Source organism: Helobdella robusta (genome assembly GCF_000326865.2).
Source record: "Helobdella robusta unplaced genomic scaffold HELROscaffold_67, whole genome shotgun sequence".
In the NCBI taxonomy this organism is placed as follows: Eukaryota; Metazoa; Annelida; class Clitellata; order Rhynchobdellida; family Glossiphoniidae; genus Helobdella; species Helobdella robusta.
The window spans coordinates 400132-424041 of record NW_008705379.1 but is presented as its reverse complement, the minus strand read 5'-3'; the positions used below and the strand labels follow the sequence as shown (position 1 = coordinate 424041).

At 40.1% G+C, this 23910-nt stretch overlaps 2 protein-coding genes across 2 annotated transcripts; both read left to right on the top strand.

Moving 5' to 3' along the window:
* Nucleotides 1-991: 991 nt before the first annotated feature.
* HELRODRAFT_181069 (hypothetical protein) lies at nucleotides 992-13700 on the top strand (the record flags this gene model as incomplete). Its single annotated transcript, XM_009030345.1, has 22 exons — nucleotides 992-1127; nucleotides 1233-1502; nucleotides 1597-1758; nucleotides 1876-2208; nucleotides 2271-2540; nucleotides 2900-3061; nucleotides 3749-4018; nucleotides 4120-4497; nucleotides 4660-4884; nucleotides 5089-5376; nucleotides 5438-5644; nucleotides 5840-6037; nucleotides 6151-6276; nucleotides 6340-6681; nucleotides 7058-7371; nucleotides 7641-7911; nucleotides 8145-8378; nucleotides 9769-10137; nucleotides 10202-10660; nucleotides 10721-12034; nucleotides 12120-12713; nucleotides 13132-13700. The coding sequence occupies 22 exons, from the start codon at nucleotides 992-994 to the stop codon at nucleotides 13698-13700; spliced, it is 7491 nt and encodes a 2496-aa protein (XP_009028593.1).
* Nucleotides 13701-14255: 555 nt separating this feature from the next.
* HELRODRAFT_194132 (hypothetical protein) lies at nucleotides 14256-23888 on the top strand (the record flags this gene model as incomplete). Its single annotated transcript, XM_009030344.1, has 13 exons — nucleotides 14256-14283; nucleotides 14789-15405; nucleotides 15477-15633; nucleotides 16075-16524; nucleotides 16909-17619; nucleotides 18134-18745; nucleotides 18924-19526; nucleotides 19612-20148; nucleotides 20319-21695; nucleotides 21762-21977; nucleotides 22415-22621; nucleotides 22782-22904; nucleotides 22989-23888. 13 exons carry the CDS (start codon nucleotides 14256-14258, stop codon nucleotides 23486-23488), a joined length of 6138 nt encoding a protein of 2045 aa, XP_009028592.1. The 3' UTR covers nucleotides 23489-23888.
* Nucleotides 23889-23910: the final 22 nt, after the last annotated feature.

Genomic DNA, 23910 nt, shown 5'->3' with positions numbered 1-23910 from the left:
ATTTCTTAATTCAATTGTTTTTAGGTTCAAATGGTAGTCCAGGCACTCCAGGTCTAAGAGGAGGAATAGGTGTTACTGGTTCATTCGGTGTGCCAGGAAAGAAAGGGTCAACAGGTGACACCGGGACACCAGGCAGCACTGGTCTTCCTGGATCAAGAGGTTTACAAGGACCACGTGGAACTGTTGGTCTTTCTGGTCCAGCTGGATTTAAAGGCGCCATTGGTTAATAGTTGTTGATACTTATTTGAACATTGTTTCATGTAATAAAAAATAAGTTGCAATAGAGTACCACACATTTATTTAAATGTTTTGCATAATATACAAAAAGAACTGCATACAAAATATCTTGTATGCGGTTCTGTTTAGAACTGCTTACAAAATATTGGTTTGTAAGTTGCTCGATATTTAGAACATAGCCATGCTCTTTTAATTTTTGTTTGAAAGAAAATAAAAATATTGTATTGTATTGTGTATATACATAACCTTGTTTTTTATCCTAAATCTCGCACAAATGTTTGAATAATTCAGTTTTTTAATGTTTTTAGTCGCTTCTGTCACTTATTACACATCCATGCAAAAAAACTCAATTACACCGGTTCATTTGAAAATTATATTTAACAATTAATTTTAACAAATCATTTTTCTTTGTTCATTAGTTCATAAGTTATTTGTTTAATTCATCTATTCATTCATGTTTCTGTTTATTAGAAGTTGACAATCTGCATTCTTTTTTCTTTTTGTTTGCATCTCATTCATTTATGATGTTCATATGTTGTTCAATTTTTTTTATTCCTATTTCTGTTGAAGTGTATGCAAACATTTTTTGTTTCCATTATGAGTGGCCCAACAAGTGGTAACTTCAGGTCTCCTTGTAAATTATAACGTTTAATTCTATATTCGTTTGAGTAAATATGAACTGTCGTTTTGCTTTTATACATTTCTAGTGAATTGCAAACTAGAAATTACTCTCATGTCATAATATTCATATTAAATGGGACACTGTTACTCAGGATCAACTGGTTTCACTGGTCAAGCTGGTACTACTGGGGTACCAGGATCACAGGGAATTCCAGGACAACAAGGACCTCCAGGAATTAACGGTTCACCTGGAGCAGCAGGAGCAATAGGTTAAAATTTTTTTGTGAAATAATGTTAGGGTGGTTTTCAGAATAATGTTTTCTAATGCTCAGAATGGTTTTGCTAATTAAACTTTTTATTCCAATTTTCAAAAGGTGATACTGGAAACAGTGGACAACCTGGTCCCCGAGGAGAGACTGGTTCTCCAGGAAACCCTGGAAACAAAGGAATCTTGGGTTTAGTAGGTGACACAGGTGCAAGCGGTGCTGTTGGTTTACCTGGCAGTCCAGGTCAAGCTGGTTTGAAAGGATTATCTGGGACACCAGGTCAACCGGGAGGTCAAGGATTTACTGGTTCAACTGGACAGACAGGTACCACTGGGGACCAGGGCATTGTCGGTGATACTGGAGAAACTGGAAATCAAGGTAGTTTAATGTGGAATTGTTTGGTTATTAATTGCAAAAATATTTTTTAATGTATTAATAAGCTTCTAATAACTGTTCCTGATGAATTTTTAAGGACTCCCTGGAGTTGCAGGTCAGCCAGGGTTGCAAGGTTTGAGAGGAATGGCTGGACCTACAGGACCAACTGGTTTTTCCGGACAACGGGGAGATCCGGGATTTCAAGGAAGCATTGGATCTCCTGGTCTTCCTGGAGCTACAGGACCTATGGGAAATTCTGGTTATTTTATAATTGTTTGATGGTGTAGTAACTTAATTTTTACACTTTTAACCGATTGATATTATTTATTAATAAGAATCATTTGCAAATATTGTTTATTACATTTAAAATGAAAAGGTGTCGTTGGCCAACCTGGGTCAGGTGGTAATCCTGGCCAACCAGGTTCACCTGGCTTGCCGGGACCTATTGGAGCAGTCGGTGCCACTGGATTAACTGGTGCTTCTGGATCCAATGGCCTACCGGGAACCCCTGGTGAAATAGGATTTACAGGATCTTCAGGACTTCCAGGATCACTAGGGTCAACAGGAGCATCTGGGTTTACTGGCTCATCTGGTCTTCCTGGTCCTGCTGGCAGCTTCGGTTCTACTGGTCGACAAGGAGAAAGAGGAATTGTAGGTCAAATTGGATCCACCGGTACTCCCGGTGATACAGGAGCTTCTGGAACTCCAGGTAAATTAAATTTTCAAATAATAAAGTAAATTGCTTTCCACATAAAATGTTTGTTTGGTTAGGTCAACCAGGAAGTATTGGATCGCCTGGAACACGTGGTGAGCCTGGATTTACTGGTGCTGTAGGCCAACGAGGTATGTCCGGTATGATAGGAACTCCTGGTGCTACTGGACTGCCAGGATTAAAAGGGGAGACGGGAGCATCCGGTTTGGCTGGAGAACCTGGATCTATTGGTCAGAGAGGTGGCACTGGTGCATCCGGTCAGAAAGGATATCCTGGTTATAATGGGGATCCTGGTAGTGTTGGATCCACTGGATCAAGTGGATTCCAAGGTTTTTGATTTGTTTGCTAATAAAAATGATTTCAAAAGTTTGTCAATTTCTGTAATAATCATTTAAGAGAAATACGACATATTAGTTTCTTTCTACCGACGTGGCTAGTGTTCTGGCACGGTGTTTGAAACTGTCCAAATTGGACTACTGCAATTTTGGGTTATATGGAATATCTAAAAGTCAAGAATTACGTCTCCAGAGAATAATGAATAGAGCCGCTAGAGTAGTACTCAATCTAGATAGACCGTTACATCGTCTTCCCTTCCATTTCACTTTCGTGTTTTATTTAAAATAGCTGTCATCGTCTTCAAACTTTCAATCTCGCATTCACCGTCGTATCTCGGTGATTTTTTACATAGAAATACAAACAATCGTCAACTTCGCTCTGCCATCGCTCTACGTTTTCATCGGCATAAAACAGCGAACAATATTGCTGGTCGTGCATTCCGACATGCTGCTCCTTACGTTTGGAATTCGCTTCCGCGAAAGATTAGGAACTGCAACTCTACACAGTCATTCAAGTCGTCATTAAAAACTTTTTATTTTGATAAAGCGTTTTTACAGGTCTGACAGAGGGTGTTTTTTGTTTTGAGGGCGCTTCAGTCGCTTGCCAGGGCGCTTTATAAGTCAACATTTTCGTTATCTACTTTTTTTTATGCTAGCTATAATTTGTTTTCCATTTTTATAACATTACATATGCATGCCGCCTGTGTTCAGTTAAAATTAAAGACCAGTGGTTCTCAAACTTGTTTCTTCAACCGCCCACTTTTAGGAAAAAAAAATTTTTAGTGCCCCCTCCGCTTTAAAACTTAATATTTGAAAGAAATATAATAAGAATTAGTCTTTTAGTAAGTTGATGTATGTTATAATGATATATATTAGTCTAGTTTCTCCGTGCATACACTTATTTTAAAATTATATAATTTTTGAGAAAAAAACAGTAATTTTACAAAGAAAGAGTATTTTTAAATCCAAGTTGAAACGAATAATTTAAAAAAATTGAACGTGAATTTGATGATTTTGCAAATTGACAATAACGTTAGCATGGAAAAAGACTAACTGGTGCAAAGATATGGTTTTCGTAATCCCAACAAAAAAATGTTCAATACATAATCATAAAACTTCTAAAGTTCTCAAATTTTGTCATAACCTGTGAATTTTAAATGATAGTGCGATTTTTATTAAGTTGAATATAACAATGATTAAAGGTCCTATTGGCTCTCCTGGACAGATTGGTCCAGTTGGTCCTTCCGGTTATCCCGGCATACCTGGGCCATCAGGACCCAGAGGTGATCCTGGTTTAAGGGGAGCTCCCGGAAGTTATGGCAATCCTGGTTCAACTGGTGCAACCGGATTAACTGGTCAAGATGGTGGCACGGGATTTACAGGTGCTAGTGGATTACCTGGATCCCTTGGTGCTCCTGGGCTAGTTGGAGACACTGGCTCTAGTGGCTTCATTGGATTGCCTGGATCACCAGGTTTATATTTTTACGTTTTGTTTTATAATTTATTTAAAATTAGATTAGCAAATATTTGCGAAAATCTTATTCGCATTTACTAATTAAGCTTTTTACTTTAGGCCAGATGGGAATACCTGGACAACCCGGGGAAAGAGGAAATGCTGGAACATCTGGATCACCTGGAATGATTGGCAGCATGGGTGTTCAAGGCTTGAGAGGCGAAGTCGGGTTTCCTGGTCAAGTAGGATCTCCAGGGTTGCCTGGAGATAGTGGATCCTCTGGACCTTCTGGTTCATCTGGTGCTGTTGGTCTGCCTGGGCAGCCAGGTGCAACAGGTCTTCAGGGGTCTACTGGAAACCCGGGTCAACCTGGAGATTTAGGTTTGAGTGGTGCACCTGGAGTGTCAGGACAACAAGGATCTGTTGGATTTACCGGTGATACTGGTCCGAATGGTGCTGCTGGGAATGTGGGAAGCATTGGTGAACCAGGGCAAAAGGGTATTCATTTTTCAATCATAATAATTTTGTGTTTTGATATCTGTATTAAAGTGTTACTGTTGTGATATTTCTATTAAAGTCTAAATTAAATTTATTTTGAAAAATGTTAAATGTTCTAGTTGTCTTTTATTTGAAAAAACTTAATTTTTTGTCTTAAAAAAGGATTAGTTGGGGACACTGGGAATCTAGGAGCTACCGGACAACCAGGATTAAGAGGACCAGATGGAGCAAATGGACTTACTGGTCAAAGTGGAGCCCAAGGAGATACAGGATCAAGTGGATCTAAGGGTTTAACTGGTTCCCAAGGTCAGTCCGGAGCAAAAGGTGATCCTGGACAGCAAGGCCAACCTGGCCTCGTCGGTTTTCCTGGATCACCTGGTGTTCAAGGTATATTTTAATTTGTAATTTTTTTAATTTGTGACACGTTTTTTACGAGTATTGAAATAAATTTCGCGCTGAAATTTAGGCGAACATTTTATTAAACATATTGTAAATGATGATAATTCTTTCTGCATAAATGGAGTAAACTAAAGTGAAAAAAAGATCAATAATATCTCGATTTATTTTTCATTTAGTTTTCTATATTCTCAGGGTTTGTTGGATATACTGGAAACACTGGAGGAACAGGTTTCCCTGGAAATGTTGGTTTTACCGGAGGCACAGGTAGCACAGGAATTACCGGGCAACCTGGTTTTCAGGGTCCTCGAGGAGATAAAGGTTTAACGGGATCAATAGGATTACCAGGACAAGATGGTCCAACTGGTGCCAGCGGAGCCACAGGATTGTTAGGTTTTCAAGGTCTTCAGGGTTCTACAGGATTATCTGGTGTATCTGGAGATCCAGGAAATACAGGATCTTCTGGAAACTTCGGACTAATAGGTATTTAGTATGCTTGTTTATATAAATCACGGAATTCATTAAATGATTATTAAATTTTTAGGGCCACCAGGATATCCTGGTAATCCTGGTTTGGTTGGTGATACTGGTTTGAATGGGTCACCAGGATCAAAAGGACAAGCCGGTATGAAAGGATTGCCAGGTGATCCTGGTGTACCAGGAAGTGTAGGTCAACAGGGAATTTCTGGACCTCCTGGTCAACAAGGAATGATTGGTTTGCAAGGGTCAACTGGTCTCCCGGGACCAAAAGGTTTGTATAATTTTATTTCAACAATTTCAACAATATACTTTTAACTTTTATAATGTAGATTTGAAAGAATGACATGAACATCACATTCTACTTGTTTTTTTTTATCAATTAGATAAATCTCAGAAATATTTTTTAAATGCTGCTATTTGTTGTACACAATAATGCTTGTAATCAACCTAAAATTTGTTGTTGTAGGTCCAACCGGTTTACCTGGACCAGTTGGTTCTATTGGACTTCAAGGACCCGTTGGGCAAACAGGATCTTCAGGAAATCCTGGTTCTCCTGGATTACCAGGAAATACCGGCCAACCGGGATTTAGCGGCGATCCTGGTCAGCCAGGTTTACAAGGGCTTCTTGGGTCTATTGGTCAAGCAGGACCTAGGGGTGCAACCGGTAGGCGTAAATTTTCAATTTTTTTAATTCATTTGGTTGTTTTTATGGTATATTTGTTTATATATTTGTGTATGTATGCATGTTATGTAACTTATTTCTTATTATTTGTTCAGGTGTTCCTGGAAACACTGGACAGCCCGGTCCAGTAGGTGAGGCCGGTTCTCCAGGACAGAATGGTGCTTTTGGTTCAAAAGGTAGACCTGGTTCACCTGGATTACCTGGGATTGATGGCTCTTCAGGTTAATTATGTTGAAGTGTTGCTTTGATTTTTACTCAATAAATTTTGAATTTTGTATATTTAGGACTGAAGGGATTTCCTGGGATGATTGGACCTGTTGGACCGACAGGTTCAAATGGGATTCAAGGTCCCAGAGGAGATATTGGGGCACAAGGTCTAGCAGGAGCAACTGGTTTGCCTGGAAATATTGGTCAGAAAGGTTTTATTGGATTACCAGGGTTAAAGGGTGACCCAGGTCAGTCAGGCCAACCCGGTTTACCTGGACCAGTAGGTCCTGCCGGCCAAAAAGGAGATACAGGTACATCGGGTCCAATAGGTCAAAATGGACTTAGAGGTGGCATTGGTGACACAGGGGCTAGCGGGGACATAGGTTTCTCCGGTGATCCCGGATCTATCGGCAATCAAGGTTAGATTCTTGTTTGCGTGCTATTATTTTCGTTTTACATTCTTAAATTTGTCCTTCTCTTTGTTCGTCAATGAGTAAACGTTAGAATGATTCAATATAAGCTTGAGCAACTTTTGATAAATTTGTTGCACATTTGCATTATAACTTCAGTATTATTGTTTATCTTCATCAATCTTAGAATTTATGTTTGGGATGTTTTATACTAGCTCTACATAACACTTCATGGTTTTTAAATTTTAACAAATTCATTGTTTTTTTCATTTTTTTTTGCTTTTGTTGTATTAGCTAAAATGAAATTGAAACAAGTTATTTTTCAAACATTTGTAAAAAATATTTTAATTTCAAACAAATATTAAGATTATTTTTCTGCTTTTAGGTCCATCTGGTCTACCTGGTAATCAAGGAAGTCGAGGAGACACTGGTACTACTGGCTCATCTGGTCAGTCTGGAGCTAGTGGTGCAACTGGTGCCAGTGGGGATACAGGTGCAACTGGTAACACGGGTGTTCCAGGAACATTGGGCGATTCAGGAGTGCAAGGTCAATCTGGGCAGCCAGGAATAAATGGATCTCCAGGGTCGCCTGGTCAGCCAGGTTTTTCAGGTAGCAGTGGACGTCAAGGAGATAGAGGAGATTATGGCCCAATTGGCGACACTGGCTTGCCAGGAAACACTGGTGCCACTGGAGCTTCTGTAAGTTCATTTAAGTTATTTAAACTGTTATTAACCGAGGTAAGGCATGGGTGTATGTGAGGGTACACATGTGTATGTGTGAAAATGTACTATTTGAACATATTGTTTTTAAATATCTAACTGGCTGGTGGCCGTTACAAGAACAATTCTTTTTGTTTGCCAGATCATTTCAATACATGAATTTCTTTGATTTGATTTGATGAAATAGAATGTTTAAATGTTGAATTTTAAAATTAATTTACTCCTAAAGTTTTGAATTGTGTTTTTAGGGTTTGGCGGGACAACGAGGTTCCAGTGGACAGCAAGGAGTTTTTGGAAATCCTGGTCAAAGAGGTGCTACTGGTTCTACTGGAGTTTCAGGCCAGCCCGGCCAGCCTGGTTTCATCGGAGATCCAGGACCGATCGGTTCGGCTGGCGCTACTGGAAATTCAGGTCAACAAGGTCAGCCAGGGTCACAAGGCCAACCAGGTTACCCTGGTTATAAAGGACTTAAAGGTGATGCGGGATCCACAGGCTCCCCTGGTGTCAATGGACAAATTGGTGTGTTTGCACTACATGTGATAATGCATAAATGTATTTTTATATTGTTTCGGAATGTAAACGTTTTAGCACAATTTATCAGTTTACAAAATTATAAGAAACAAACACCTTAATGCTGAACAGTCCTCAAAGTATTCCAATATATTATCACTTCTTTAATTATTATATTAAATTGAATGGTGTTAATCATGTTAATATTGAACTGACATTGATTTTCAACACGTTTTTTCAAGGATCCACTGGCCAGACTGGTTTGCCAGGTAGCCCAGGTGACATTGGACCACAAGGTTCAGTGGGTAGTACAGGTAGTACAGGTTCCACTGGAATTCAGGGCATGCCAGGGCGTTTCGGTAATACTGGTCCGTCCGGTCAAATTGGAAACACAGGGTTTCCTGGAGCTCAAGGACCTGATGGTGTCAGAGGTGATAGAGGAGATTCAGGATTACCAGGATTGGTGGGACCTCAAGGTTAGTTTGATGTTTCACCATTTTTTTTCTTTTTTCTGTCGTTTGTATTGGCTGGTTTAGATTTGATTATGCCTATATTTTTTATCGATTTTTATCAGAAAAGGTTACATTTTCATACTAACCTAATTGAACTGTGAAATATATAATTATTTTAATATTTTTACATAGTTCAAAGAGTATGAAAACTTTGTTAATTTTTATAAATGCTGGTTGCTATGAATTTAATTATCTGAGAACTAATTCTGTTTTGTTAAGTTTATTAATTTATTTATGTGCATTTAAATATTATTTAAAAAAAATATATTTTTAAATATTAAACAATATTTTTTCTGAATTATTAAGCGTAGGTTTTTATTTCGCGCAACGCTTTTATTCCGAATTTGCAAAATGCTTTCGTTCCATGTTTGCTTTGCCACGTTATTTAAATTTTAAATAATATTCGTTTTGTTTTTGTAATTTGAGGTATTTATCATAACATATATAACTATTTTCTGCTAATTTTATACTCTATCCTTCACAAAATTGTTTCTCTTTGTAGAAAATTTCGTAATGTGAACTAATTTTACAGAATGTATTTACAATTTTTACAAATATTTTTATAAATGTTTTTGTTTTTTTTTTATTTTTTTTTACGTGTACAATTTCTCTCTTTATTTTTCTTTGCGTTGGTCTTCCTCCAAGTTCCCTTCATGCACGCCAGTTCAAAGTTTGCTGCTCTCTGAAAAGTATTGGTTAATTAAGAAAGAAGATATTATTGGCAGATTCTGATGTAGCAATATTTGTTGGCTGTTTTATCACACACAAAAGTTATTGACTAATTTGAATAAAAATTAGTTTTATACCTGTTAATAAAATAAACAGAAAATTTACTCATTTTTTGACCCAGTGCCAAAAAATTAATCGGTAGGGAAGTTGTTTAGTCACATGCATATTATGTATACATCTGTATATTTATTTTTTTGTGCTTTTTAACATTGTCTTTCTACCTTCTTATCCTCTAGTCGTCTCATTTGTCTAATAATCTGCATTATTTTTCAACTCTAAAAGGGTACAATTAAAAATATTTAATTATTTTTCAACTTATTTATCATTTTAATTATTTATTTTTTTTTTCGTAAAAATCCAATTTTTTTCATTAATCTAATTGTATTATCTAACCTGTGTTGACAATGCATTATTTCATTTTTTTACATTTGTTTTAAATCCTTTGTCATTTCATTTCTTATTATTTATTTAAGTATTTTCTTGCATGTTTTCACATATTCTGCGTTTGACAGAGAATGAATATTGAAAAATATTAATAAAATAAAATAAGTATGAATAAGAAATTTTTTCATAATATGTACGTTTTTTTTGCATATTAAATAATTTGAAATACAAAATTTTCTAGGTGTTAAAGGTTCAAAAGGATATCCAGGACCTGTAGGTTCGCCAGGACCAAATGGTCAGCCAGGTCAAGTAGGTAATACTGGAGAACAAGGTTTACAAGGTACTCTTGGTCAACCTGGTGCCACAGGACCAAGGGGTCTACAGGGAGATATTGGTCAAATTGGTCCACCTGGTGGAAGAGGTGTTCCAGGAAATCCTGGTTCGATGGGTCTTACAGGACAACTCGGAACTCCAGGACCAATGGGATTATCTGGAACTGCTGGGTCTCCAGGATTGATCGGGCTACCGGGGGTTCAAGGTGCTACTGGTCAAGCTGGACTGCGAGGATCAACAGGATCAGTTGGTTTAAATGGAATTAATGGGTTACAAGGTCATTGTTTATTGATTATGTTATGCTTTTTTCTCACTATGACACATTATTGCAATTTTAATAGGTGCTACCGGTAGTCCAGGGCCACCTGGCCAGAAAGGTGAAAATGGAAGTCCTGGAAGCTCTGGAAATCCCGGAAATCCTGGGTTTAAAGGTGCAGTTGGTGCTCAAGGTCAACCAGGTTTGCCTGGCTCAAATGGTAATATAGGAGTTCCAGGTAATCAAGGTGGTACTGGTCCTACTGGAACTCAAGGTAGTACAGGATCGACTGGATTATCTGGTCCGCAAGGTGCTACCGGCCAAACAGGTTTAATGGGAAATAAAGGAAGTGCAGGGGCTACTGGATCGACTGGAGACACAGGAACCATTGGCCAAAAAGGACCTTCAGGAGATAATGGTGTTCAGGGTCTTTTGGGACTTCCAGGACAACGAGGAGATACTGGTTCATCTGGTTCACGAGGTGACTCCGGACCTCAGGGTCGTCAAGGGGAAAGAGGTGATACTGGATCTCCTGGTATTCAAGGTAGGCAATTATTGTAGTTCTTCATCCTTATTTTATATTAATCATTTTCTTAATATTTAGGTCCGAACGGCAACCGAGGTCAACCAGGAACTAATGGTGCTCCGGGGACTCCAGGAGTACAAGGACTTCCTGGGAGTAAAGGTCAGGATGGTAGTGTAGGAAACACAGGCTCTGATGGTTTTAAAGGCTCTCTTGGAGATCCCGGAGTTAGAGGTCTCCCCGGGTTACCAGGTGCTAATGGCTTTACAGGGTTCCAAGGTGACACTGGTCCAAATGGTGCACAAGGACAAGCAGGTCCTCGTGGATCGCCTGGTTTCGTGGGTTTGCAAGGTGACCCTGGTATTCGTGGTTTGCCTGGATTTCCTGGTTTGCCTGGATTTCCTGGTAGAAACGGAATTGATGGTATTCTTGGTGTTATAGGTCCACAAGGAGCTAAGGGACTGATTGGGTTAATAGGAGAACAAGGTAAACAGGGTGATCCAGGTAGACAAGGAGAGCCGGGTTTACAAGGACCAACAGGGTTAAAAGGTGGACCAGGGCCAGTTGGACAAAGTGGCGCTCCCGGTTATCCAGGACAGCCAGGTATAAGAGGATTTCCAGGTAATACTGGTGATACTGGGGCTCCAGGAAATGCAGGAGATCCTGGAGTTGCTGGTGATGCTGGTTTGCCAGGGGCGTTAGGAAACCCTGGATATCAAGGAAATCCAGGACTTCCAGGACTTTCTGGTTCAAGAGGACAATCAGGTTCAAGAGGATTACCAGGGGCGACTGGTAATACTGGATATGCTGGTTCTCCTGGGTTGAAAGGTTTGCCAGGTAATGCCGGACCATCAGGATCTGTCGGATTTACTGGGCTCCCAGGCTTTCCAGGTAATACTGGTGATCCGGGGTTTATTGGAATTCAAGGGACACGTGGTCCGACAGGACCAAAAGGATTTTCAGGTCAGCCTGGTGTTCAAGGTGCCACTGGAAACACAGGTGAAAAAGGTCTAATTGGTTTCGATGGTTTGGTTGGTTCACCAGGTCCTAGGGGTTCAACTGGAGTGAATGGAGATCAAGGTCCAAGAGGAGAGCCAGGCCAAATTGGTTCTCCTGGACAAATTGGATTTCCAGGTGATCCCGGTCCTCCAGGTAGAATTGGAGAGCCTGGAGATAAAGGGCCAAAAGGATTTCAAGGTATCCCAGGATTTCAAGGATCACCGGGTAATACAGGCACTGTCGGTGATACCGGAGATACAGGACCGACCGGATTACCAGGCAATGCTGGACAAATGGGTCTTCCCGGTTTTCTTGGTTTTCCAGGAGAAATAGGATTTACCGGCTTACCTGGTGATGCTGGACTTCCAGGGTACAAGGGTCCTGTTGGGTATCCAGGTATTTAATTCACTTTTAATTTTTGATCTTTTAATTTTTTAAACATGATTAAATTGGATCAATTTTAAAAATCCAATAAATTCAGGTCTGCCAGGGCTTGACGGATCTACTGGAAGTTCAGGTGAAATTGGTTTTCCAGGTCCATCAGGTCCCATGGGAATATCAGGGCCTTCAGGAAATACAGGACCTCAAGGAATAGTAGGCGTAGATGGTTTTCCTGGTGAACAGGGAGATCAAGGAGTTCCTGGGGTAAAAGGTTCAACAGGTGATAAAGGGGCTGTTGGGTCACCAGGTCCAGTTGGTCCACAGGGTGCTCCAGGATTTACAGGAAACACTGGTTCGAAAGGTGACACGGGATATCAAGGATCAGCTGGTGTTATAGGACCAGCTGGGCCTCCCGGAGATGTTGGAATGCAAGGAATAGAAGGTCCTAAAGGATTAGATGGTTTGCCAGGCAATCCAGGTGCACCTGGTTTTCCAGGTTCTTCTGGATCATTGGGACCTTTGGGAAATACAGGCGGAAAGGGGTCAACGGGTTTTGTTGGAGATCAAGGATTAATTGGTAGTACAGGGCCTACAGGAACTGTCGGTGCAACTGGATTTAAAGGACAACAAGGTGCGCCTGGTCAAAGAGGTGATCCTGGGAGTCGGGGTGCGGTTGGACCTACTGGATTTATAGGTATTTTTTTATAATGTTATATAATTAAATATTTAAAATATTTATATATTTCATGTCAACAAGCCTGGCGTGTGAAAATAGTTTGGTGTGTCCAAAAAATTTGCGTTTGATAAAAAGATAGAAAAATAAATACTATACATTATAACAACCAATAAAAGGTTCACTCCTACACTAAATTTATCAAAATCAAGAGCACGTGTTTTTTGCTTGAGAATTGTGTTTTTTATATAAGTTACATCAAGTGACATATAATCTAGCATATAATTGATGAAAAATTTGTAATTCGTTTTAAACTCAATGTTATTTAAATTGGCGTTTAATTAATTATTTTTTGTTGGTTCACCGATTTTTTATTTGGTAGTTAAAATGAGTTCCGAATTGTTTTCTGTTTGATCTAACTCTATCTATTTCTTGAAAGGTGCTACTGGATCAGCTGGACAGAAGGGCTATCCAGGTGTCAACGGGCCACCAGGAGATACAGGAGTACAAGGAGGAACAGGTTTAGTTGGTTCACCTGGTTTACAAGGTTCTCCTGGCCCTCAAGGCTTGCAGGGTCGTCCAGGTCTTAGAGGTGAACTGGGAGTTCCAGGAAATACAGGTGCAAATGGAGATGATGGTGCTCCGGGTCAGCCTGGGCTAGCAGGACCATATGGTGATACCGGATCGACTGGTGAAACAGGGTTACCTGGAAATATTGGATCTTTTGGCAATCCTGGTCCACCCGGACTTCCTGGACCCGCAGGGCTACCAGGAAACAATGGTTCTTTGGGTCAACCAGGCCTTCCAGGCGTTAGAGGGGATCCAGGATTACCTGGTGATACAGGTCCTATTGGTGCAAAAGGTTTTCAAGGTTTCCAAGGACAACAAGGGTTACAAGGTTCAAATATTTATTTTCAACATATTGCTAAATTTTTGTTATTCTATGCTGAGTATTATTTTCTTGTCAATTTCTCCGAGTGCTCTACATTCAACAATTTTATAGTTTAATTTCAGTTTAAAATGATAAAAAGAAATCCATATTTTGATTTTCAAATGTTCTTCAAGTTATTTTGAGCAAAACTCAAATTTAATTTCACAACTGCTTTTCTGCTGCTTACTGCTGGATCAACTCATGACTCCTTACTGAGCTGTGCTGCGTCCATAATGACCACTGCCAGAGTTGTAAATGCTACCTATAAAAAGAGCGTCGATACTTCTACTGCTATCGCAATTTTTTAAACTCGTATATATATAGTTGTAGAAAGAAATATTTTGATTGAAATCTGGTTCTTTGTTGTTAGTTCTTTAAAAATTACACCGATTGTCTAAAATGTTCCCAATTTCACAAAATATATTATTAAATTAATCTTTTTGAAATTTTATGTTTTGTACCGAAAGAAGCAGTTTTCAACGTTCAATGTTTATATTTGTCCGTATTAGTTAATCATCTGTTAATACATGTTACAACCACGTAATAAAACCAGGTGTTAATGTAAAAATCATGTGCTAAAATTAAATAAAACTTCTTACTGTAATCAAATCCGCGTATTTTTTAGGGATACAATGAAATTCAAACCACTGGAGTTTCAAAGTAAGAAAGCAGAACAAATATAAAACATTAAACAAATATAGAAACAAAACACGCCATTTAACTTAACATAACTTATCGAATTGAAAGATTAGTAATTATTTTACACGACCTAATAACCAAAAATTTTCAACTCAAAAGCAATAAATGATAGCGGTTTCATTTTAGCTTCAAAAGTTTAAAAAATTTCGACTCAAAAGTAAATAATAGCGGTGTCATTTTAGCTTCAAAAGTAGCGTCGTCACCAATGTCGCTCTGCTTGATAAATGTAACGGCTACCTCTACCTGTGCTGATAAGCAAGCGGAACTAAAGTTGCATTGCGTTTTCCCGCTATTAGCAACTGCTTATTTAAGAATTTCGATCGTTTAAAAATTTTCTATAGTTTTAAGTAAAATGTGAGGAAAAATGCGTTGTAGAACGATTTAATCAATGATACTTTTACATAGAGTAATGTGTACAAATTATTGTCAATAACAACATCAAAGTTTTTGTTAATATATAAATTAGGCTTGCCGGGAATACAAGGATTAAAAGGTCCTATAGGACCGGTTGGTTCTACAGGTAATATCGGTTCCACTGGAAACACTGGTTTGTCTGGTGATAGAGGTGATACTGGCACCACTGGGAATACCGGTGCCCCTGGCTCATCAGGTACTCGAGGAGAACAAGGGTCTGCTGGAGCACAAGGAGTTCCGGGTTTTACTGGCAACACAGGTGCATCAGGTCAGCAAGGAACACCAGGTCAGCGGGGTGATCCTGGCCAGCCGGGTCTTAGAGGTCAGCAAGGGAACGTTGGGGGTACAGGTGCTACAGGAAATAATGGTAGACAAGGAGACGTTGGATTGAGAGGTGAACCAGGAATGGCTGGATCTACCGGAAACACGGGACAATCTGGATCTCCTGGTCGTGTTGGGGACCCTGGTGTCATGGGTCAAAATGGTCTACCAGGTGAAAAAGGTCTGACTGGATTGCCAGGATCCACAGGAGCAACTGGATTAGTAGGAGATCCCGGTCAAACTGGTTTCATTGGTAATTATGGACCAGTTGGTAATACTGGCCTCGCTGGAGCAACAGGCGATAAAGGTTCCGTAGGTGATACCGGACCTAGAGGACAAACAGGAAACGTTAGTGAGGATTTTGTCAGTTCAGATTTTTAGCGTTTTTTAAATTTTTATGAAAATATCTTGTGTTACAGACTGGATTTCAAGGATCGACTGGGGAATCTGGTTCAGTAGGTTCGAGTGGTGCACTAGGAGCCATCGGTCCACCGGGGGCGACTGGTTTATCTGGTGAATCCGGGACACCTGGTAGTACTGGACCACCAGGAGAGCCAGGAGTATCCGGATTACCAGGTACTTTTTAGTTTTTTGCCATTATTTCAATCCAATAGGAAAGTATGTAGAACATTAAACATAAATAAGCCATTTTAATATAATTCAAGTTGTCATAAACAAAAAATTTAAATGTTTATTGAATGTTAGTAAGCGTTTGTAAAACAAATATTATTTAATAAACCATTTTTTATATAATCTAGAGTGGTGTTAAAGTTTTAAAAAATACATTTTACTTTTTTTAAATATATGTTTATTATACAATAATAATTGTTAAATTTTTTTACATCAATTCTATTTAATAAGTTAATTGTTAAAATCCAACTTAACTGTCAATTGTACACTATTATTTTATCAATCGTAATTAATCGATTGTTTTGATTAAATCAAACTGTTTGTTGTAAAGTAAATTCGTTTTACGTCAATCGTAATTAATTAACTTAACTGTTTTAATCAAATCAGGTGTTTTTGGAGTAATTGGTCCTTCAGGATCAGTTGGGGCCACTGGGAACACTGGAGTTATAGGAGCTGTTGGTGTGATGGGCAACCCAGGATTACCTGGAGATACTGGAAATCCAGGGATAAAAGGAGAAGATGGACCTGTTGGTTTCCCGGGTCAAGATGGTCTCCAAGGTTTAGCAGGACCAATCGGTTTTACAGGTAATAGCGGCTCTACGGGTTTCCAAGGTCCAAGAGGAGCAGTTGGATTAAATGGTAATCCGGGTAACACAGGCAACCAAGGTTCGATGGGTGCAACAGGCCCAGTAGGACCGAAAGGTGAAATTGGAGGAATTGGGAATACAGGAGCTCCAGGTGACACCGGTAGCATTGGATTACCTGGATACGTAGGACTTAATGGGGCAAGAGGTATACCAGGATCAACTGGATCAACTGGATCTACCGGTTCACAAGGTATGCTTTTTATTGACATTTAATCATCTAACTAGCACGAACTCAATTCTTTTCGCATTGGTTTTCTGATTAAAAACCATAAGTTTCTTTTTCACCACAGTTTTCAAAGGAATCATCAGACATTTTGCTATTGTTTGATTGTTCTATTTGCTCCAGTAATTACATTTTCCCTCTGAACTCAGTTCACTATAATCGCTACTAATTCGTATTTATAAAACCTTTCAACGTTCATCTTTTTAAAATTTTAATTTAAAAAAGGTTTTTAATAATTTTCTATTTATGGTATTGAGATGTTTGCTATTTCTGAAATTTTTTTCGCCGATATGATATAATTGTCCCGTATGTATTAGTAATTTTATTATTAAATATTTGTTGATTTTATAGGAAACACCGGATTTAATGGAAATCCTGGATCACAGGGAGACATAGGACCATTAGGAAATACAGGAGATACCGGTTTATCAGGACCGGCTGGAGATCCTGGCTACCCTGGATTTCCTGGTCCTGTTGGAGCAAGGGGTGATAATGGAACTGTTGGGGACACGGGATCTACTGGACAAAATGGTATACGAGGAGTAAATGGTCCTCCTGGTCCTAGCGGGCTTCCTGGTCCTGTTGGACCACAAGGAGTTCGGGGACCTAAAGGATTACCTGGAAATCAGGGATTGAGTGGAGAACAAGGTGTGAGTGGTGATACTGGTAACATCGGTCCCACTGGCTTTCCTGGACAGAGAGGAGATTCTGGAGAGTTTGGAAATACAGGTATCTCAGGTCTACCGGGTCCCACTGGATTGCCTGGTAATAGAGGTGAACAAGGTACAATTGGTCCTATTGGTTTTAAGGGTGTTGCAGGAAATCCAGGCATCAAAGGACTTCCCGGTCCAAATGGTCAACTTGGTTTTCCTGGTTCTCTTGGAGCCACCGGTAGTTCTGGATCTACTGGTTCAACTGGTCTCCCTGGTCCAATAGGACCTGTAGGTGCGCGAGGATCACCCGGATTACCTGGACCCACAGGAAATGCTGGTAATACTGGATCAGTAGGATTCCAAGGACTGAGAGGAGATCCTGGACAAGTAGGACCGGTCGGAGATCAAGGTAGATCAAATTTCTATGAGTTTTTTAATTTTGCACATGTTTATGGAATTATATTTTATATCAACCACATCATTTCAAAAATAAGATTTCAGAAACCATTTTGTTCCGACTTAATGATGTTTCTTTTCAAAAATAATTGAGCAAGCACATATAAACTATTATTATTTAATTATTATTTTAGGGCATCTTATTTTATTGTTCGTCACTTACAATTCATTTACTGTTTTATTTTATTTTCAACTATTCTTACAATTGTTTCATTTTTTGTTTAATGAATCTTCCCTCTTTTAACTTACTTTAATTTCTTCTTTCTTATAAATTAAAAAATTGGTTTTTCTTCATTTGTTAAATAGACCTAAGTTCTATTAAAACAGAATAAAAAGAATCCAAGTTATATAATGTGTTTGGAAAATAGCATTTTGCTCTTCTGATGTTGTTACATAATTTATTGAACATCATAGATGTAAGCATTTCATTACACACAAATTTACAAATTTTTTAACTCTTTCATAAGGTCCAAATGGTACTGTCGGAAATCCAGGACCTAGAGGCGAAACGGGTTTTCCTGGTAATATGGGTTCAACTGGAAGTACTGGTTCTACAGGTAACTCGGGCCAACAAGGCGATATTGGTAATCCTGGAGCCACTGGTTTCACAGGATTAAGGGGAGAGGCAGGTACTCTTGGAGTTTCAGGAATAAAAGGGGACATGGGCATGCCTGGTTATCCAGGTTTGCCAGGTGATGCAGGGTCTAAAGGATCTCCGGGTGATTCAGGAGCACCAGGTCTGCCGGGATTTGATGGCCCGCGTGGGCTTTCTGGTGAAATGGGTGTTCCTGGGAATACTGGTTCGACTGGTGCCACTGGATTAAATGGTGATCCTGGAAACACTGGAAATACAGGATTAATTGGAATAAAAGGATCTACTGGTAATACAGGAGATGTTGGTCGAATTGGAGATCCTGGGTTCGCTGGTTCAAATGGTCAGGGAGGAGCGCGGGGTGTTACGGGCTTACCTGGTCCAACGGGCACTTCAGGAATAATTGGAGAAACTGGACCAATTGGTAGCTTAGGATTACCAGGACCTCCAGGAAATACTGGTCAAAGTGGTTCTATTGGCGTTCCAGGTATATATCACATTTTTATTATAATTTTTGTTTTAACTTTTAAGATGAGCGCACAGTATCTTAGGTACATATTTTGTAGAGCGTGCAAGCTTATTTTATTTGAATATTTATTACTATAAAACATGTAGTCATGAAGCACAAGGTGTTGATCGATACCTCATAATCATTGTTTTTGCAGGAGGTTTTGGATTACCTGGTCTTCCAGGATTGCCTGGACCAAATGGAACAGCTGGACCTCAGGGTAACACTGGTATAAATGGACCACCAGGAATTAGAGGACCATATGGTCCTCCTGGTAATACAGGAAAAACCGGTGCTACGGGATCTCCTGGGATAATGGGGCCAATTGGACCCAAAGGTCTACGAGGTGAATCAGGTGTTCCAGGAGCAACAGGCGCAACTGGTGTGTTTGGACCTGTTGGAAGTATTGGAGTTGTTGGACCTTTTGGAGCTACAGGTTTACCTGGCCCTCAAGGTCCAGCTGGATCACCGGGTTTTCAAGGTGTACGAGGGCTTACAGGACTTCAAGGATTACCTGGACCAGTAGGCCTTATAGGAGCTGTAGGAGATCCTGGGCCATACGGTCCAGTAGGAGATACCGGTGCAGCAGGTTTTAAAGGAAATACTGGGTTTGTTGGATTAGTTGGTCCCCGCGGTTCAACTGGTTTAATTGGACTGCCGGGTCCCGTTGGAAATACAGGACCTCAAGGTCCAATTGGAAATATTGGGAGAGTTGGAGATCCTGGTCCAAGAGGTGCTACAGGACCAGCTGGTGATCCAGGTGACTATTTTTTTAATTAATTTATAAAAATTATGACTATACTTGTCCAGATAATTGTTATCAGTTTTTTCGCTGTAAATTTAAGGTTTCACTGGATCACCTGGACCAATAGGTCCGCGAGGACCTATGGGGCCCGTAGGTCCGGCTGGTGTTAATGGTACAATTGGTGCTCCGGGAAATGTAGGACCTGAAGGACCTAGAGGTTTAATGGGTGAGCGGGGTTTAATTGGAGATACAGGTAATATTGGACTTTTGGGACCAACTGGATTGAAAGGAGATCCTGGTAGTCAAGGCTTCACAGGTAGTACTGGTATTACGGGTGTTCAAGGTACTCAAGGATATCAAGGAAGACAAGGGCCGCCGGGTCCGGTTGGCTTAACTGGAGTTCCTGGACCTGCAGGAGTTAGAGGAGAGCCTGGATACCCTGGTTTGAGCGGTGAACGTGGAGCCACAGGTATGAGAGGAATTACAGGTGCTGTTGGTGACCAAGGACCTGTAGGTCCTATTGGACCAGAAGGTAAACAGGGATTGAAAGGAGAGGAGGGCCCTCCAGGTACTGGTCCTGTTGGTCCTATTGGACCTCAAGGGGTAAGAGGATTGTATGGGCTACCTGGAAATGAAGGTAACTTTTTTGTGCTGCATTATGTAAAATTTTAATCTCATATTTATATTTAGGTAATGCAATTGTTAAGTTTTCAATGTCTGAATAAAATCTGCAAAAGACATTTGAAGAAACTTTTTTTAGAAATGTATATTTTACACGTGGCTCATTAACGTAAAAACTTAACTTAGGTATTACGGGTGCTACTGGTCCTAAAGGATCAGTTGGACCTGTTGGAGCAGTTGGGGTATTAGGAGGTACTGGTCCCATTGGGCTAAATGGTACCGGAGGGTATGTGGGAAATATTGGAGATCCTGGTCCTAGAGGTGATACTGGACCTCCAGGCCCAATAGGACCTATTGGTGGGTTAGGTCCGCGAGGTTTTATTGGTCCTCCAGGTGCAACTGGTCCAGTTGGTTTACCTGGAAATACTGGTCCAGAAGGATTGCGTGGCCCTAATGGTCAAAATGGTATCATTGGTCCAATAGGACCTTCAGGAAACACGGGAATTACGGGTCCAATAGGTCCTAAAGGTATAAAAGGAGATACGGGAACAGAGGGTCCTATAGGAAATAATGGATCTGTTGGTTTAAAAGGAATAATTGGAGAATACGGACCACCTGGTAATCTCGGTGTAATTGGTCAACCAGGGCCAATTGGTCCGCCTGGATCTCCTGGATATGTAGGTTTGCAAGGTGTACCCGGATCAAAAGGACCAACTGGTGAAAAAGGAGATAAAGGAAATGTTGGACTGGATGGACCTATTGGGCCTCCTGGTCCTCTTGGATCTAGTGGTGCCATTGGTCCAAAGGGAGAAAAAGGCATTCCAGGTCCTGTTGGTCCTCCTGGTGCAATCGGAGCTACGGGAAATGTCGGTGACACTGGTTTACAAGGGCCCGTTGGACCAAGAGGTGATATAGGATCTTCTGGCAACACTGGTCCTCTAGGCCCGGTAGGTGCTACAGGATATAGAGGTCCAGTCGGACCTTTAGGTCCTGCTGGAATGCCTGGTCTAGCAGGATTGCCTGGAAAGCCTGGTGCCAATGGTACTGCTGGGCAACCTGGATTGCCCGGTCCTTCTGGGGTTGAGGGTCCAGTCGGCATAAAGGGATCAACTGGTGAAGTTGGACCACTTGGACCCTTTGGAGATTATGGAAAGGTAGGTGTTCCGGGTCCAAATGGAGCAACAGGTCAAACGGGATCACCTGGTGAGTATGGTGCAATTGGACCTGTTGGACCAAGAGGAGATACCGGTTCTACTGGCGTTTCTGGTCCGCCAGGGCAACCTGGACCTACTGGTTTAAGAGGTGAATCAGGTCCTGTAGGATCCACTGGTTCTACGGGAAACAAAGGATATCCAGGAGCAGCTGGTCAACAAGGTCTAGGTGGAACATCGGGATTACCTGGACCTCCGGGACCAATTGGAAACCCTGGTTATCAAGGTCCATCAGGTCCAGCTGGAGGTACTGGTAATACCGGTCAAACTGGTTCTTATGGAGAAATTGGTCCAGTAGGACCTCCAGGATATCCAGGAATTGTGGGACCAGTTGGACCTGCTGGACGACAAGGTATTAAATTTTTTTTACAATTCATGATGGTTTCAATTTAAAGTTTCTGAATTGAATTGCTTCAAGGTGATACTGGGGCACCAGGCTGCCAGGAACTATTTGGCAAGCCTGGTTTTTTAGAAGTTGCTGGTAACACTGGGGGTACTGGTCAACCAGGACAACCTGGTAGCCAAGGTGCTCAAGGTTTGCAAGGCGATACCGGTTCGTCAGGGCCAGTTGGACCTGCTGGTCAGGTGGGTCAACTCGGTGCTAACGGCATCCAAGGATCCACAGGAGCTACAGGTAGATTTATTTTAGTAATTTATAAACTCATTTTTCTTTCCTTTGTCGCGAATTTTCTGATTTTTTCGAATTATTCTTGTGGAATTTCTCTTTAGACATTTACATATTACGTTTTTACAATAGTGGATAAATAGTTTTCATCTTTTTATTCGATATGAAAGTTTGTTGTGTTTACGTTATTATTATTAATTTGTTATAATGGATAATCTTCAGAGATTCATCATAAAAAGAAACTCGCCACGTTCACTTGAGCAGACTATGTAAATTAACATTCATTCACGTCTGTTCAAGTTTGCATTCTCATTGCACTCAAATCAGGCCATCGCAATACAAAACACGACGTGCTGTCGTACTGTACCGTGTGAGGCAACTTGTAAACTGCTTCAATAACTTTCTTCGATATTTATAGTGGTGATCATATTTTTCGTTAAAACCAGGATTAAGAGGGAATCCAGGTGATAACGGAACAATAGGCAACCAAGGAAGGCCAGGCAGTCAGGGAGTACAAGGTCAGCAAGGAGCAACTGGAAACCCCGGTAATACAGGGTACCAGGGCGCCACAGGTTACGTGGGAGCGAGAGGGCAGGTCGGTTTTACAGGATCGTCAGGATCAGCAGGGAACACCGGCTCTACAGGACCTGTTGGTCAGTCAATCATTCTTAATTATATCCCATTTTAATTTATTACAACCATTTAGTAAGTTATTTTAACTCCGGCATTGTTTAATTACTGTATTAAAGTCAAGTTGTATAGTACGTGCGGTAGGTTACTATGTGCTGACCAAATAATTTTGCGTTCTTAAAGGTCAAGTTGGATATACTGGTTCGACTGGCAAACGAGGAAACGTTGGATCGACTGGTTCTACTGGGATTGTGGGTGACACTGGGAGTACAGGTCCTAGAGGACCTCTTGGTGTTGGATTCCAAGGTTCGTTTCAAATTTGATTAACTTCATTGACTTGCTCAAAAATAAGTGTAACAAGTAAACATTATGTTGCATTACTTTTCGCAGCCCTTCAGTACATTTTAGATGATAATTATGCACAATCGGTTCAACAAATTAAAGACCTCGAACAAACAACAACTTATTTTACTACGATCAGTGTAATTTTATTCGTTTGGGTGGTTCTGCTAACGATCATGATTACCGTAATGGCTGTTATAGTGGTGACGAGGTTCAAAAGGCTGACTCTCAAGAAACAGCAGCTGACTGAAAAGCATAATGAAAAATCATTCAACCAACTGAAGTCAATTGCTCAAAATGATAAAATTTTCAAGAGCCGAAATACAAAATTAAACTCTTTGAAGAAACTTTTCCAATCAGAGAAAATCATCGAAAATGTAAATGTGTCAATCGACGAACCAAATTTAACAATCACCTCACCAAGGGTCGATACTAACATCAGCCAGCCCGTAACGAAGATAGAAAATGATAACTTTATTTTTTTCAGAAGGAAAACTCCGCCTCAAGAAGGCATCATTATTGAGGATCAAGGTGTTTCGGAGTTGTGAAATGTTCGGAAGGCTTCATACTCGATGAATAATAAAATTTATTTATATTCGCTGGCTTACAGAAAATTATTTATTTTTTATTAAGTTATGTCCTGCATGTTGTACGCTGTTTTATAATTTATTACGTGCGTTCTCAACTCTTGTATTGCGTGAATTCCACATGTTACATAATCTATCACAAGTATTCATAATATGCTCTGTTCGAATCGTTCCACTTTCTTATTGATGTGACGACGTGTGCAGATGATGTTTGAGAATTTAGATTCGATCATTTGTTTTCTTCTCTCTCTATCTCGAGTTGTTATTTTGTTCACTAATATGTTTAACTAATTTTCTTTCAGAATTTATTTATTAATTATGCATCATGATAAACAAAGCAATAAAATAAAACTAAAATATAGATTGTATCATTTGTCTTAAAC